The sequence below is a fragment of the Echinops telfairi genome, unplaced genomic scaffold (assembly GCF_000313985.2).
Source record: "Echinops telfairi isolate 266 unplaced genomic scaffold, ASM31398v2 ScPeMD7_60;HRSCAF=208, whole genome shotgun sequence".
Classification (NCBI taxonomy): Eukaryota; Metazoa; Chordata; class Mammalia; order Afrosoricida; family Tenrecidae; genus Echinops; species Echinops telfairi.
In genome coordinates this window covers 35,219,588-35,234,027 of record NW_022103958.1, presented here as the reverse complement: position 1 = coordinate 35,234,027, position 14,440 = coordinate 35,219,588, and the positions used below count along the sequence as shown (strand labels likewise).

At 55.1% G+C, this 14,440-nt stretch overlaps 1 protein-coding gene across 1 annotated transcript in view; it reads right to left on the bottom strand.

Moving 5' to 3' along the window:
* The window catches only part of PLEKHA7 (pleckstrin homology domain containing A7), a 104,111-nt gene that overhangs the window by 6,130 nt on the left and 83,541 nt on the right, over positions 1-14,440 (bottom strand). Inside the window, exons 17-23 of the mRNA XM_045290984.1 lie at positions 10,739-10,847; positions 10,320-10,546; positions 7,060-7,248; positions 6,828-6,945; positions 5,121-5,224; positions 4,445-4,645; positions 1,582-1,740 (exon numbers count right to left, since the gene is read on the bottom strand). Coding sequence (XP_045146919.1) covers positions 1,582-1,740; positions 4,445-4,645; positions 5,121-5,224; positions 6,828-6,945; positions 7,060-7,248; positions 10,320-10,546; positions 10,739-10,847 — 1,107 coding nt within the window. The remainder of the gene's footprint in view (positions 1-1,581; positions 1,741-4,444; positions 4,646-5,120; positions 5,225-6,827; positions 6,946-7,059; positions 7,249-10,319; positions 10,547-10,738; positions 10,848-14,440) is intronic.

The window sequence follows — 14,440 nt, the reverse complement described above, 5'->3', positions numbered from 1 at the left end:
TCACACTCTTCTCCCAGTACTCTCTTGCTTTGCACTCATCACGGTCTACCTGTGTCTCCCCAAAGGCCTGGCCCTCCACAGCCCTCTGCGGGCACTTCATTAGTGACTGGGGCAAAGACGGATGCATGGGAAAAGGGTCATGCAGTCTATCCCTACAAAGCACCCGTGGTCTGTACAGGAGGCAGCCTGCCGTGTCTCTAGGTTTCCCGTGACAAAGCAGTGGGGCCCCTACTTCGTGCGGCCCCAGGGCAAGTTCAGCTGGCACCACTTCTCCGGTGGCAAAGAATCACGCCCATGTCCTTTGCACAGGCTGGAGATGTTTAAAAGCCCAGTTAAACACAGGTGGCTGAAGTTCCTAAAAGCAAGCCCAATCCAGTCTCAGGGAAAACCTGGACCCGGGCTTAAACCCAGGCGGCCCTGGCTTGCCCTCTGCTGAGGGATGGTAGGAAATAAACTCTGCTCTATTCTTTGCAAGGAGGGCAGATCCAGAGGAAGGATGCAGATTACATTGTAGCAGAAGGGATTCAGGTTAGAGATAAGGAAGGACTTTCTCCCTGGCTGGCAGGCCAATCAGGGCAGTAAAGGATACAGGTGCAGTGCCAAGGCCAGGTGAGGAAGCAGCTTTTGTGGATCTGAGACAGCACAGACCTTGGGCTGTTCCAGGTGCCAAAGGGCGAAGGTCCGAGGGCAGGGTTGGGCCTCACTAACCCCTCAAGTCCTAGCTGAACCAGCAGTGGGCAGCTCCTCAGCATTCTCTGCCCATACACGGTCCCTTTGCCTCCAAACAACACGAGCCCCGAACATGTGACTCAGGTAGGCAGCAGCGGCAAAATATGCCAGGACAGGGTTAGGGGCTGCCCTGCCCCTTAAAAACAGGAGGCAGGTGGTGAGAAAGGCTACGGGTACCAAGATGAACCCAACAGCCATGACAACACTGCCCCTCAGAACTTTCAAATGGCACCAGGCAGCCCACAGCAGCCCACCCCACGTCGAAGAGTTAAGGGCTAACAGCTTGTCATGATGGATGCTCGCCACCAGAGGGCACTAGAAGAACTCAGATCAACTAGTCCCGACCAAGGTTGGCGATTTCCTGTGCGCGTTTTCAAACCTGCCCATCACTACCTCACGTCTGATTGTCCCTAGTTGTCCTGGAGTGGCCAGTCACAAAACCAACCTCTGGTTTTCCAGAGAACATTCCCTCAGAACGACACATGACGCGCCTATCATGCACATAGGCACACGCTCATAATTTTGTAGATGCTGCTAATCCTCCTGTGGTACCGCTTGCTCCTGACTCACTGAATGCTCACCCACAACCCACGTTAATGTTGAGAGAACAGAGGCACAGAGGGGTGAAATGACTTGCCTCCCATATATAAAGATTTGAAACAGTATCAGAGAAGCCTGCGTTCCTTTCATTGCGCCAAGCTGCTAGCTACCATCTTCCTGGACCACACCAGCAGCTTCGTCCGCCATCCCTCCACCCAAGAGGACACAGGAGTGCCCGTGCCAGGGCTGGCTAGGCTGGGAGCCCAAAGGCCGTGCCCCCTGGGGTGGCAAGAAGTGAGCGCCTGCTCTCACCTCTCTGCTGATGTCCAAATCATAGTCTTGAGGCTCCAGGTCCGACTCGGTGACAGGTACGGCCTGCACCTTCAACCAGCCATTCTCCTCCTTGGCCTTCCTTTCCCCTCGCACGGCCCATTCCAGCAACTGTAGGTCAAAGTCCTGCTCGCGTTTCCACTGGCAACAGAACGAGAGGGTTAAGGGCGGTCACCCCGGCTGCTGAGAGCTCGGTCAGGCTGACAGCTGCCCGCACAACCCCGTGATGCAGAGGGCAAAGCTAGGGGACCGCGGGGCTCGTGCATTTGCCTGTAAACAGCTGTTCTGGGACGCTGGGAAGGAAGCCCCCCCCTCCCCGCCCCCCGTGAGCTGTACTCTGTGCTGGAGGACGGGCGACAGGCCTCCGTCTCCTTTGTGTGGCCTCTTTAGGCTGCTGCTTCCCCACAGATCTGGCCCCGAGTCCCAACAGGTACCCTAGGGCACAGGTCTGAGGCCCAGGGCTCCAGGCTCACGGTGGTTCCTCAGGACATAGAAGGCTCTAGGGTCTGAGAAGGTAACCCCCCCAAACAGAATCCAGCACAGTGCTCCCGAGGAAGGAGTTGCCCTGTCTGCTGCCCACGGCTCGGGGAACGCTTCCTGGTGCAAGAGCCACAGGGACCAGACTCAGAATGGAGAAAACCAGTCCCTGGAGGCCCTGGTGACAACTATGTGGGAGTAGCGTGGCTCTCGCTAGAGGACACGGGTAGGCAGGGCACTGTGCACACCCAGAGCACAGCTGGGGAAGCAGGAGTGTCATGGGGCCGGCGAGGCAGGTACGGTGCTACCTGAGACGACCTCATAAAAAAATAATGGCGATGGTAAGCTAAATACAACTTTTCCAGGGCTACTCAGGAGCCCCGACGTTGTAACAAGGCTCTCTTCCCAGGAGGAACACTCTGCCCACGGCTTTACGGTTCACATGGGCTGGCCTTGCTTCCCGGAGACCTTCCTTCGGTCTGCTCCGTGACCTGAAACCCAAGAGGCCTCCACTGGGACGGCGTGCTAAGGATGGGGAGCAGGCTCAGAGGCCCCTTCTGCGGGGCAGAAGCAGGGCTGCTTTTTTATCCCAGCAGCTGCTTCCTGTCCACCTCATGGGACCCCAGTCACAGTTGTTTTTGAGGTCCCTCTCACGTTTCCCCCAAGTCCCCGGCCCACGGCCATAGAGGCACATTTCACCCATTCAAGCACAAGCTCTCAGTACAGACTCCAGACCAAAGCAGTCGCTCTCAGGTGATGGTTTCCAATTCCAGTTTGAAAGGATTAGGCAACTGAAGGTCCAGGGGTGGAAAATGAATTTAATGATTCACAAAGGAAACAAACATCGTCTTACACGCTCACAAGCGCCCCTGCTCAGGACACGGTCTCCTGTTACCCCTGCCTGATTGTTTACACAAACAGCGGAGGCTCACAGACTCTCTGATGCATCCTGGGGAAGAACCACGCCAATCCATTCTCATCAAGTAACACGTTTATTGGCGCTGATGCAGAGGGAAAATTACAAGGTATTGAAGTTACCGGTCTTAGGGTGTCTTCCTACTTTTGAGACAACGTGTTGTGAAAGGTCAGTTGTTAGTCTCTACAGCACCTTCTTCTAAAGCTCGAAAGGTGACAGGTTTGCAGCTTTTAGGGTCTAGGTGCTTTGGGTCTTACCCCTTCGGTGTCTGAGCTGACAGCCGCACAGAGCACAGAAGAATGTGCTGTTCACGCAAGTCAATAAGCCCAAGAAACGCAAAGGTCTTCCATGCGGAACTCTGAGATGGGACCGGGGAACTGGAACCAAACCAACCTCAGACTTGGCAGAACGTATTCCTGTGTGGCCCCTCCCGGGTCCTCGGCTCCTGCCCAGGCACAGGCCATGGACTTGGGTCGATCAGAAATGTCCAAACCTCAGGGAGGGCCAGTAGGGCTGGTGCGGGTGACTCAGCCTAGGGGACGGCACGGGGACGGGTGGATTTTGGGCCTGCGTGGACATGGATGAGGGCAGCAGAAAGGTGAGTCACGAGGGGATTGCTCACTAGGCTGTAAGGCAGGAGCTGCTACCCCAGACAAGCCTGGGGACAAAAAGCACTGGCCAGTCAGAGACCGGTTGGATGCAAAGGAGAAGCGTCTGTAAACACAATCAGGCAGGATTAGAGGGGCAATTGATGGTCACGCTGAAAGCAAGAGAGCTTGTGCGATGAATCAGGGAAAGTAAAGTCAGGTTAGAAAGCTAGGGAAACGCAAGGCTTCAAACAAGGAAAAGCCAAATGGTGTTTCCAAAAGGGGCTGAAGGCAGGGTGCCGTGCTGGGCAGTGCCGCTGGGGGCAGCACCGTTTCCCCAGCTCTCGGGCGGGGGCACCAGGAAGCTTCTTAGCACCACAAGCTGTGGGAGGCTACCAGCTCTTGGGGTTGTGGGATGCCAGCAGTAGCCAGCAAGCCCCACTGGGCACCTACTTGGAAGGCTGGCTGGTGAGCTTGTGTTCTCCCTCATCAGATTATCTCCCCTTCCTCCTCCTTGAACTCTGCACTCACTCCCCGTCCTCGAGCCGGCTGAGATTCCGAACGCCGCCGGCTCAGGCCCCTCTCAAACTCAGTCCTGAGAGACTGCCTTTGGACACATTCTCAGGCTCCTCAACACCAGCTGTGACCTCCTCATGCCTGCTCTGGTTCTGGGTCACCCTGACCAAGTGACACACTCGGCCAGGGACACAGTCAGGCCTACATTCCCTTTGGGACCATCTAGGGCCCCAGCCACTCTTGGGGGTGCGGATGGGATGTGGTTTGTTCCCGAGCAGGGGGAAGCTCTGCCCAGCTTGAGGAGCTGCTTCCCCTCCCCACCCCGCCTGCCTGGCCCCTCCTAACATACTGAGCCGAGGTCTCCAGGGAAAGGCTGGCTGAGGTAGCGGGAGGAAGGCAGGCCTGGCCTCTCCCCCTGGCTGAGCGTCCTCTGGCGCTCCCGGACCAGGGCCTTCTGGTGCCGCTTCATGCGCTCCAGCTGCTCCTCGGCGCTCATCTTGCCCCGCTGCTGGTCCCCGGAGTACAGGCGCTCCAGCGCACTCTTGGGTCTCTGCAGAGAGGGGGGCGGGGGGCGAGACAGGGCCGCTGAGCTGGAGCTGGGGCACCGCCCTGCCACCTCTCACCTCTCACGTACGTACACATGCAGGGAAGCATGCATTCTAGCTAAGCTCCTCCCGGCCATCGAAAACCACCACCTCTGAGCACACACATGGGCACAAGATGCCCACAGCCTTCACTGGGCTGTACCCTTCACTCTGGGAAGCACCCCTTCCTGCAGAGACATACAGTCTTTGGGGGAGGGGGCAGAGCCCGGGGGCTCCCCTCTGACCCTGACAAGTTGGCACAAAGTGGGGTCCCTGGGGAATGCAGGGTGGAGGGTGTCAGGGTGACGCTGCTCCAGCAGGCATAGCCCTTCTTGGTGAGCACTGAGAAGGTGTCCCTGCGCGCACAGGCTCACCAATTACCACCCGCTCTCTGCAGATGAGAGAGCAACGAGAAATTCACAAACTTCCCGGGCCACTCACGGGGAAGGGCGCCTTGATGCTTTCGGCAGGCAGAGCCCTGCGGAGCGTGGCGTAGGGGGCGATGCAGGAGGGCTGCTGCAGCCTGGATGTGGATCCCGATAGCCCTGCCAAGGAGAGACGTGCTGGGCTGTGCTTGGCGCGGCGGCCAGGCTCCGCCCATCCAAATCACCACCAAGGTCCAGCTAAGAACCCACTCCTCTGTCCCCTATGCCTCCCCAGTGTGTGGGCTGGGGGACTTGCCCAGGAGTGCCACCTGCCCCGGGTGGGAGACCGTGTCCCAGTAGATCTTTGGGCTATGCTAGGTTCCCTTCACCTGCAGAAGACCAGGGCTCCTTGACACTCAGAAGAGAGGGGGAAGGGATGTCCTTTGTCCTGCTCCTTCCTCATGAACTCATACACCCTTCACAAGCCGCCTCGGGAGTTTCACCTGAGTGAGGACGCCTTCCCGATGCCCCAAGCAGAGTCAGCTCACCCCTACACCCCACAGTGTATGAGCCTTACTGGAGTGGAAACAGGCATCACACTGGCTGATAATTTTAGAACGCGCGAGCGAAAGGAGAGGCCTGAATGCCCAGGGAATCCTGGCCAACCAGGACTGGCCCTTCCCAACGCCAAATTCCCATTGATAAACACCACTGGGCTGTAGCAAATGACAGGAACTGGGCCTAGAGCCCAATGCCAAGAGCTGCTGTGCCCCAACTCAGCAAAAGCTATGGGCCCACTCTGTCCCAGGGGCCAGCTCAGACCAGAAGCCACCAAGACAGCATGCTGGGCTGGAAGGCACGGATTCCACAGGTACCAGCACCAGGTCTGTGGGCCCTTCTCCTCGACCTTCCACCTCTGAGAGCTGACAGGAAGATAAAGCGAGGAGCAAGGCAGGGCCAGCTGCCGACCTGCTCAGGGATCCCAATTGGCCCGGGTGCAGAGAGGTCAGGAGGCTCCCTGGAAGGGGATGGCTGCTGAGCAGAGCCCAGGAGTCTAAATCTGTTTTCATCCCTGTCTTGCAGGGCTAGGGAAAGGCAGTGAGAAAGAGGCCCAACTGCAGAGAGAGCTTTTTTAAAGAAAAGTCCGCCCCAGTCCTAGAAGAATACGAAGAGGGAAGGACGGCCCCTGAAAGGCCCCAGAGGGCCAAGCTGATGGCAGCCACCCAGCATCTCAGCCCACACGGACAGTGGTTTCCAGAACCCACGCTGGAGCCCCAACACTGGGCACCACCACTTAGCAAACTGGTTCTCTCTTAGCCTTCCCGCCCTTACCCCTACACTGGGACCAAAGCAGCTTTCGCCTCAGAGCGCTGTTAGGAGCAGTGGGGTCGCACAGTGCCTGCTTCCATAAGGAAACAAACGCATCAGGTCCACTCCGACACACAGCGGCCCCACAGGGCAGGGCAGAACTGCCCCGTGGGTTTGGGAGACTGTAACTGTATGGGAGTGGAGAGCCCCGTCTTTCTCCTTTGGAGCCGCTGGTGGGTTTGAACTGCTGGCTTGCACTTAGCAGTCCAACGCATCACCACTCTGCCGTTATGTAGTATTTACTGGTGCTGTGGTTCGCAACACAGATTCAGGGAAAGCGGGGGAGTCGGGATTTGAGCTCAAGGATGGGGCCACAGGCTCAGGTGTCCAGGCAGCTGCAGCCGATGTCCAGGCCCAGAGCTGCAGGTAGGAACCAGGTCTTGAAGATGGTCAAGGGTGGAGGGGCTCGCCTTACCTCTACCTGGCAGCGTCTGGTACCTGCTGTCATGACCCACCAGTCCGAGGGAGGGCTGGGCAGTGTCCCCAGTGAGGGTCGCCAGCTCGGGCTCACTGACGTATGAGCGGAGTTCCACCTGTGGGCAGAGCCGGAGCCCGTCAAGCCTTCCCAGGGGTAGATGTGATGTAGCTGCTACGTCTGCTCCTCCCCCAACACACAGTGGGCAAGCCCGGGGACCCTCGTTGCTCACCCTGGAGTCCCCATTCACACACTGGCCCAGCTCCCGGTCTCGCTTCCTCTCGTCCGACTGCCGCTTAAGGCCCCTCACGGAAGTGTGTCGGATGATGGTGGCCTCCTTGGGCAAAGGGGGCACAGCCGGGGGCTGGTCCTCAGGGCTGTAGAGTTCAGGGAGAGGGGGCCTCGGGGGTGCCTCGTCCTCCTGCTCGGAAAAAGGGCTGATGAGAGGGGGATCACAGGGCACAGCAATGGCCGTGTCTCCGGGCTGGATTTTGAGAGTCTCATGTTTCTACTTTCAGCATCACCTGCACATATTGAGTCCCAATGCTCCATGCCTCAGGGCTCCCAGGCCCAGGGCTGCAATGCCGCAGCCCCCGCCTTGGCGGCAGCCGGCAACAACACTCCCACTGGAGAATGACAGCCACTCTCCACAGCGCTAGACCCAGCCGGCTCCTGGTGCTGCACAAACTCAGGAACCCTCCTTCAACAGCACAGGGGTCTGAGGAAGGACCACGTTTCTGTCCCTGCCCTTTCTACTGAAACTGGACAGAGTTGCTAAGTATTTGGCTCGGCGACTGACCTGGCAGTGGGAGTGATTCACTGCCCACCACAGCAGCCCACTCTCGGGCCGGGATGAATGTCTCTCCTTTCCTGGACCGCCCAGCCCCCTCCAGTCTATGGTGCTTTCTGAAGGCTTGGGCTCCTCTGAAGAGCAACAACACACTGGCCCTTGCCTGCCAGGAACACCCACTCCTGCGGCCTAGGGACCATAGCAGCCTGCCTCTTCCTAAATGGCCCCTTTCTGAGTCTAATTTGCTTTGTTTTCCAGAACACTGCAGAGCTCAAGAGAGGGCACCCCACACATTCTTTCAGAGCAACACATCACTGTAACATGTGAGGGCTAAGCCGACGGCCCAAGATATCCACAGCTTCTCCGGGGACCAGGGTTCCAGTCCCGATTGATTTCTCAAAGCCTCCCAGAGAGGTAAACCTGAAGCTCTTACTGTCCCTGATGCAGGAGGGCAGGGTCTCTGGAGAATGAGGGCAGGAGGCAGGCCTTTCAGTATCTTTCATAACTTTCATTTTTGTACCCTTCAAAAGTGTTACTTGTCAAAAATTAAAAACATTAAAAACATTGAATGCAAGACAACAAGCCCAACAGAAAGGAAAGTGCGACAGCGACATGCAACAATGGGGACACACCGAGTAGTGCGGGGAATGCAGAGCATCCAGTACAAATACCACGTCGCACGAAGGCAAAATAAATGTGCTTGATCACAAGGACAAGCGAGGGAATTGTGACTCAAAAAGTCAAGGTGGAGGCTCCCTCCGATGGAGAGGGAGTGGCTTAGACTGGGGAGGGGCCCCAGGCATGAGGGCTGCAGGGGAAAAGGGGGGTGGGATATATAACAGGGCTCAAACTGGAGAAACTAAATTCCCTGCCATCAAGTCAATTCTGACTCACAGAGACCCTATAGCAGTGGTTCTCAACCTTCATAATGCTGCGGCCCTTTACTACAGTTCATGTGGTGGTGACCCCCCAACCATGAAATTATTTTCGTTGCTACTTTATCACTGTCATTTTGCTACTGTCATGAATCGGGTGACCCCTGTGAAAGGGTTGTTTGACCCCCAAAGGGGTCACGACCCACAGGTTGAGAACCCTACCCTATAGGCTTAGGAAGAACTGCCCCTGTGAGTTTCCAAGACTGTAATTCTTTACGGGAGTAGAAACAGGCGTAAAGAGCCTTGTCTTTCTCCTGTGAGATGGCTGCTGGTTTTGAACAGCTGTCCTTGCAGTTAGCAGCCCAACATGTAACCACCGCCTCTTTCAAATGACTTGTCAAATAATAAACTCATTTTATACCATTTTCAGGATGGAGGCTGTTTCACCCCCACCCTCGCCATGATCAGCCAAGTTGACAGGCCCTGCCCTGGAGCCACAGAGGAGCCAGTCTCGAGGCAGCACCTCTGGTCACCCAGTCCAGGCAGCTCATTCTGCACCATGGAAAACCGGGACAGCCCAGAGAGGGATGGACTTGCCCGAGAACAAGGCCGGGGCATCCAGGATCCCAGCTCCTGCCTAGCACCTCTCTCTGCTCCTGGCCCAGCCAGCGGGCAGCCTGTTTTATGTCATCGTCCTCCTGAGTCCGACAGCCACGCCATTTGTTTTCTTTTCTTCCTCTGTCCTAGGGGTGGATGCAGCCCACCTCCTGGACCCGGGGTTGGAAAGGATACCTTAAGATGATGAGATTCACAGTGACTCTGACTGGGTCGTGGACCACAGCCAGGGTGATGGCAAGGGTCTGGCAGCCCAGGGCCCTGCTGGAAGTGGGACAGTGGAGGCTCCCAGTACAGGAACCCCTGCGGTTTCCCACCTCTGTGCACTGGTCCCATGGGAGAACCTAGGCACACAGTCTGGGTAACCCAAGGAACCCTTTGTTGGCAAAAAACCTGAGGTCCCCATTCCAAGGTCCCATCTGCTATAACCTCCCTTACATGTGGACCAGCCCTGCTCCCCAAACCCTGGCCTGATTCTGAGGGTAAACGCTCTCGCTTTTCATAGCCATGTTCTGTGCTTGGGCTCTCTCTACCTCAAACAGGTCAAGGCATTCACACGGTCAACACTGTGAGCCAGGACCTGACGGCGTGACTATCCAGTGAGGCGGCAGAAGGCCCAGAATAAAGAGCAGGGTCAGCCTCACGAACTAGCATGGAGACCTGAAGCAGATGTCAACATCCTGAGACCTTAGTTTTCTTCTCTGTAGGATGAGGCTACTGCTTTTCCTCTCTATAATCTAGGAGGTTATTGGGATAATTGTACACATCCTTACAGCCAGGCAGTGATCCACTGCAGATACGGATGGTCTTTGGCCGGGGTGAGCTTGTCACCCAGGCTGTGCACCTGCAGGGAAAGCCCGCTCACTGCATGGGTCCAGCCGCCAACCACCACACACCTCTCTGCCTGGTGCCAATCACAAAGTACCGTCAGCACGCGACTTCCTCCTGTTGAGCCTCAGTGTTCCCAGCTGCAGAATGGGAGGGCTTGGGCTTGGTCACGTCTAAGGTTCCACCACCTCTGAGAGTCAGAGGCAAGTGGCAGAGTCAGCACTGCCCATTAGCTGCTCAGGGCTCAGGGCTCCCTGAGGACCCCAGCTGCTTCTAGATCCCCAAGCTTTTTTCCCTCACGAGCAGTTAGTTAGGGGCAGAAGGGGCAAGCACCTGCCAGAAAGGAAAGGCCCCGCTGTTCTGCTCCTGGGCACCAACACTTACAGCTTTGGCCTTCGTCTTGGTTGGCGACTGGAGGGGGGACATCACTTTCCTCAGCTGGGGTGGGTGAGGTCGGTACGGCACATAGGTTTGCAGCTGGGGGAAGAGTCGAACCTCCAGAGGGGTCCGCACCGGGCTGGTGGGAGGGCTGGGCTGCAGGGACAACTTGCTCTCGGAAGTTGAGAGAGAAGGCACAGGCGGAGGAGGAAGCAAAGGCACTGTTTTTCTCTCTAAGGGGTCCAGGGCAAGAGGGCATAGTCAGAACAAAGACCTTCCATGTGGGCCAATTCAGTGCCAGGAAGGGCCAGCCTCACAAAGCTGACCCTCACAAGGCCACCCCACGCACCCAAGCCCTGGTCCCCAAACTTCCCCACCTCCCGGCAAAGGTCCCGCAGCCACACCCAGGAAGATAGCCCCCTTACCTGGGTTTTTGACCGATTCCACCAGGATTTTGAAGTTCTCCTTATTCGCACTCAGGCCTGCAATGACATCTTCAATCCGCCAGAGATCCCTCTGGATCTGAGATTTCTCCTGGGGACCAAGACAATGGTGGTTCACTTCCCAGCCGCTCATCAGGAAGTCCTTCTGAAGACTCACTGTATCTATCCAGCAGTTTCTCACCGAGCCCCATGTGAGCCCCAGGTGGGGAGTGGAGGCAACATCTCCTTTGGACCTTGCCAGGGCCAGCACTGAGACTGTTCCCAGCTTCCTGGGAGAAGCAGAGTGGGGCGGCCCCCAGTTCAGGGGAGACATTTCAGAGTAGGGCTTACCAGTCTAGCTTGTCTATTTCCCGCCCAGTGTGAAACTCAGCTGTCTCCTGCAACCACGGGAAAGAGAAGGCAGAGCAAGAACATAGGCAGGCTCTCCTGCTCCAGAATATAAAGATGGAGTGGTGATCCTTGGACGATTACTCAGCAGTGAAAAGAGACCATGTCCTGATCCATGCTGTACCAGGGACAAGCCTCGAAAAAGCACGCTGCGTGAAGGGAGCCAATCACAAAAGGTCCTAAAGGATGCAGCATCAATTCCCATTGAAAGGAGATGTGAGGAGAGGCAACCCCCTGAAGACACGCAACCCATCAGAGGCTGCCAGGGGTGGGGGTGGGGGCTGTTAATGGGGACAGGAATTTCTTCTGTGGGGTGGGGAGAACGTTGTAAGAATTGGAGGTGGTTGCACAACGCTGGTAGACTAAAACGACAACAAAGCACTGACTTGTGCCTTTGAATAAGGTCCGTTTTACAGGATGAAGTTACGTCTCCATAAAGGGATGATTGGACAACGGAGCACAGCAGGCAAGGAGCAAGCCCACATGATGAGTCCCCGTTCCACAGGTTATCCTCAAGACCCCACAGAAGGCCAAAGGGGGCCTGCTGGAATCAGGGGGCTGCAGATGTCTTTTAAGGGGGTTGTTTAAACCACAGGAGCCATTTCCCTTTGATTTTTCAATGGGGAGATAACCTGGGTCCCTGCCCTGGAAGGGCCTCACCCCTTTCTCTACTCTCAAGCCACCTCAGTGGGAAGAGTTCTTGTACCACGTGGCACTCACTTACAGATCCACAGGCTTATGCCGGTCAGCTAGGTGTCCTGGCACTCCCCACGGGGGTCTGGAGTCCACGTGTGGCAGAAAGAGCCCAGCGCTCAACTACACACTATGAAACGCCACTCAGCAGTGTCTCGGGAGGCAGGTTGGGCAGTGTGCTTATTACAAAAGGTCATCGCTTTTAAAACCCTATAGGTCCCAGATCTCCTCTGACACGCACAGGCTACCACCAGTCAGAACCGTCTTCACAACCACTAACGTGGGAGATGAGCAAAGGACCCCCTCACCACCAGACCAGCTATGACAAGACTCGAAGCCTCCCATCCCACCAGGCGGGTGCCCACGCCCATTCTCTCCACATTCCCGACATCAAAGCACACACTCAGAGACAGGGAATAACAGGTGTGAGGCGGGGTTTCTCGCTAAAGAGTGAGCGTGCTACCACAGGCAGGTGTGTTCCTTTAAGTAAGTGAGCAGAGGACCGTGACTACATCTGGGGTCCCCAGGCTCCTTGTTGGGAGGTGGAGGAGCAGCATGGGATAAAAGCCAGCTCCCTCCCTCTCTTCTCCACCATGCTTTGGCAAGGCCTTCCTGTCTGGCTCCATTCCTGCTCCCATTCTACCTTCCCATCAGCCCCCTGTGTAAGAGAAGCCAGGTCCCTATCTTTTCCCACCAGCACGGAAGTCAGCCAGCCCCATGTCATTGGGTCAGTTCTGAAGTATGGCGACCCCAGGCATTACTGAGCAGAGCTGCTCAGCGGGGCTTTCTAAGCATCCATCACCAGGCCTTTCTTCCACGGTGCTGCTGGGTGGGTCACATGACTAATCTTTAGGCTAGGAGTTGGAGGCAGAGTCCGCGTACCACCCAAGGACCTCTATTTTCCCAAGGATAACAGAAAGTCAGACTTTAATGACCAGGGGGAGCTTTAGGGGAGCAGGGGAGGTAGGGCTTCAGTCCTGTAGCCTCACACCACGTTGGGGAGGAGAGCTCCTATGTACTCCTATGCCTTCTAAATTCATAAACTGGAAAGATGGATGAACATGGCTACAGGTAGCCTCACCCATCACCGTGTAAATAGGGTCACCTTGTTTTACCAAAAAGGTTCTAAATATTCTCACAGCCAAACACGCCTACAAACCTGCCTTCTATGGCCCATGACTGAGACTCTGCAGATAGGGCTGCAAGCACATTTGCAGTGTTAATAATTTACCGAGAGCTTGCCTGGTCTAGGATTACACCAGACAGCCTGCTCCAAGGAAGGCTTGGGAGCATCCCCAGTCACCCTGGCACGCAGAGACAGCATGTGGAAATTAAGACCCAGGGCCCAGGCTCCCCACCAGCCTGCGGTATTGTATTGATTTGATTTATGGGAGGGGAAAACATCTCAGGCCTGCTCTATGTAAAAGAAGTCATCTTTCACTCAGCAGACTGGAGGAAAACGACTCAAAGGATCGGCAGTATCGAGCGCTGGTGAGGACAAGGATAAGCAGGCTCAGTACTCTCATTTGCTGCTGGCGGAAGGTAAATGGGCAGTTCTTTAGAGGGCAATTTGGCAGTACCCATCCACATTCAATGTGTGTGCTCCCTTCAACCCAGCAAGCTCATTTCCACTACCCCACCACCTTAGATGAGGGCTTGGAAATAGGCTTGAAAAGGCAGCTGCACGGACATTTACTGCAGCTCCGTCTATAAAAGCAAAAGCAATGGAAATAAGTGCCTATCAGAAAAGGGATGGGTGAATTAAGCATGGAATACCCAGGTTATGAAATATTACATAGCCAATAAGGAGAACTACTGAGACAAGTATGGCTCAACAGAACTTCCCGCAAGGAGGAACACCGATTTGTATCATCTGGCTAGCACTTGAGGGGTGGCTAATGTGACTGAAGCATAACTTTTTTATTTTCTGAAGCATAACTATTTTAAAAAATTATGCCATCTCTCTTTCAGCATATATTTTAAGAAATGAATCCTCACACATTTCCGCTGCTTTTATGTGTAAATACTTCAATACTGAAAATAAAAAGGCACTGTTTACCAGTTACTTGAAATACACTCTGAGTTTTAATTGTAACAGTTAATGGAGCTGTATTTGATAAATACGTAATTAATACATTGAAGCTAGCAACACTAGCTATTTCAGAATTAGTATATTTAGGCAGATTATGAGCCCTATTATCAATGAAATGTAGCTACATTTTCTATTTGTTCTCAAAGGATTAAAAAATAACTCAAGAGGTTGCATGCAATGGTGGTGGGAAGCACATGCCCCAGACCACTGTTTCTCAACCATTTTCATCCCTGTCCCCCTTTTAGACTTTCTTCTCCTAATCCCCTCCCCTTGCTCCATAAACGTTTTTTAATTGTGATAAAAAATATATAGAATTTGCCATTCTAACCATTTTAAGTGCCTAATTCAGTGGTACTAATTATATTCATAATGTAGTACAGTGAACCCCCGCCACTTCGCGCTTCGACTTCCGCGGCTTCACTCTATCGTGGTTTTTGCATAACAGCGCATGCTCTGTCATTACTGCCACTGATTGGCTCATACTGTACACGCTTCTGTCTGCATCACTACGT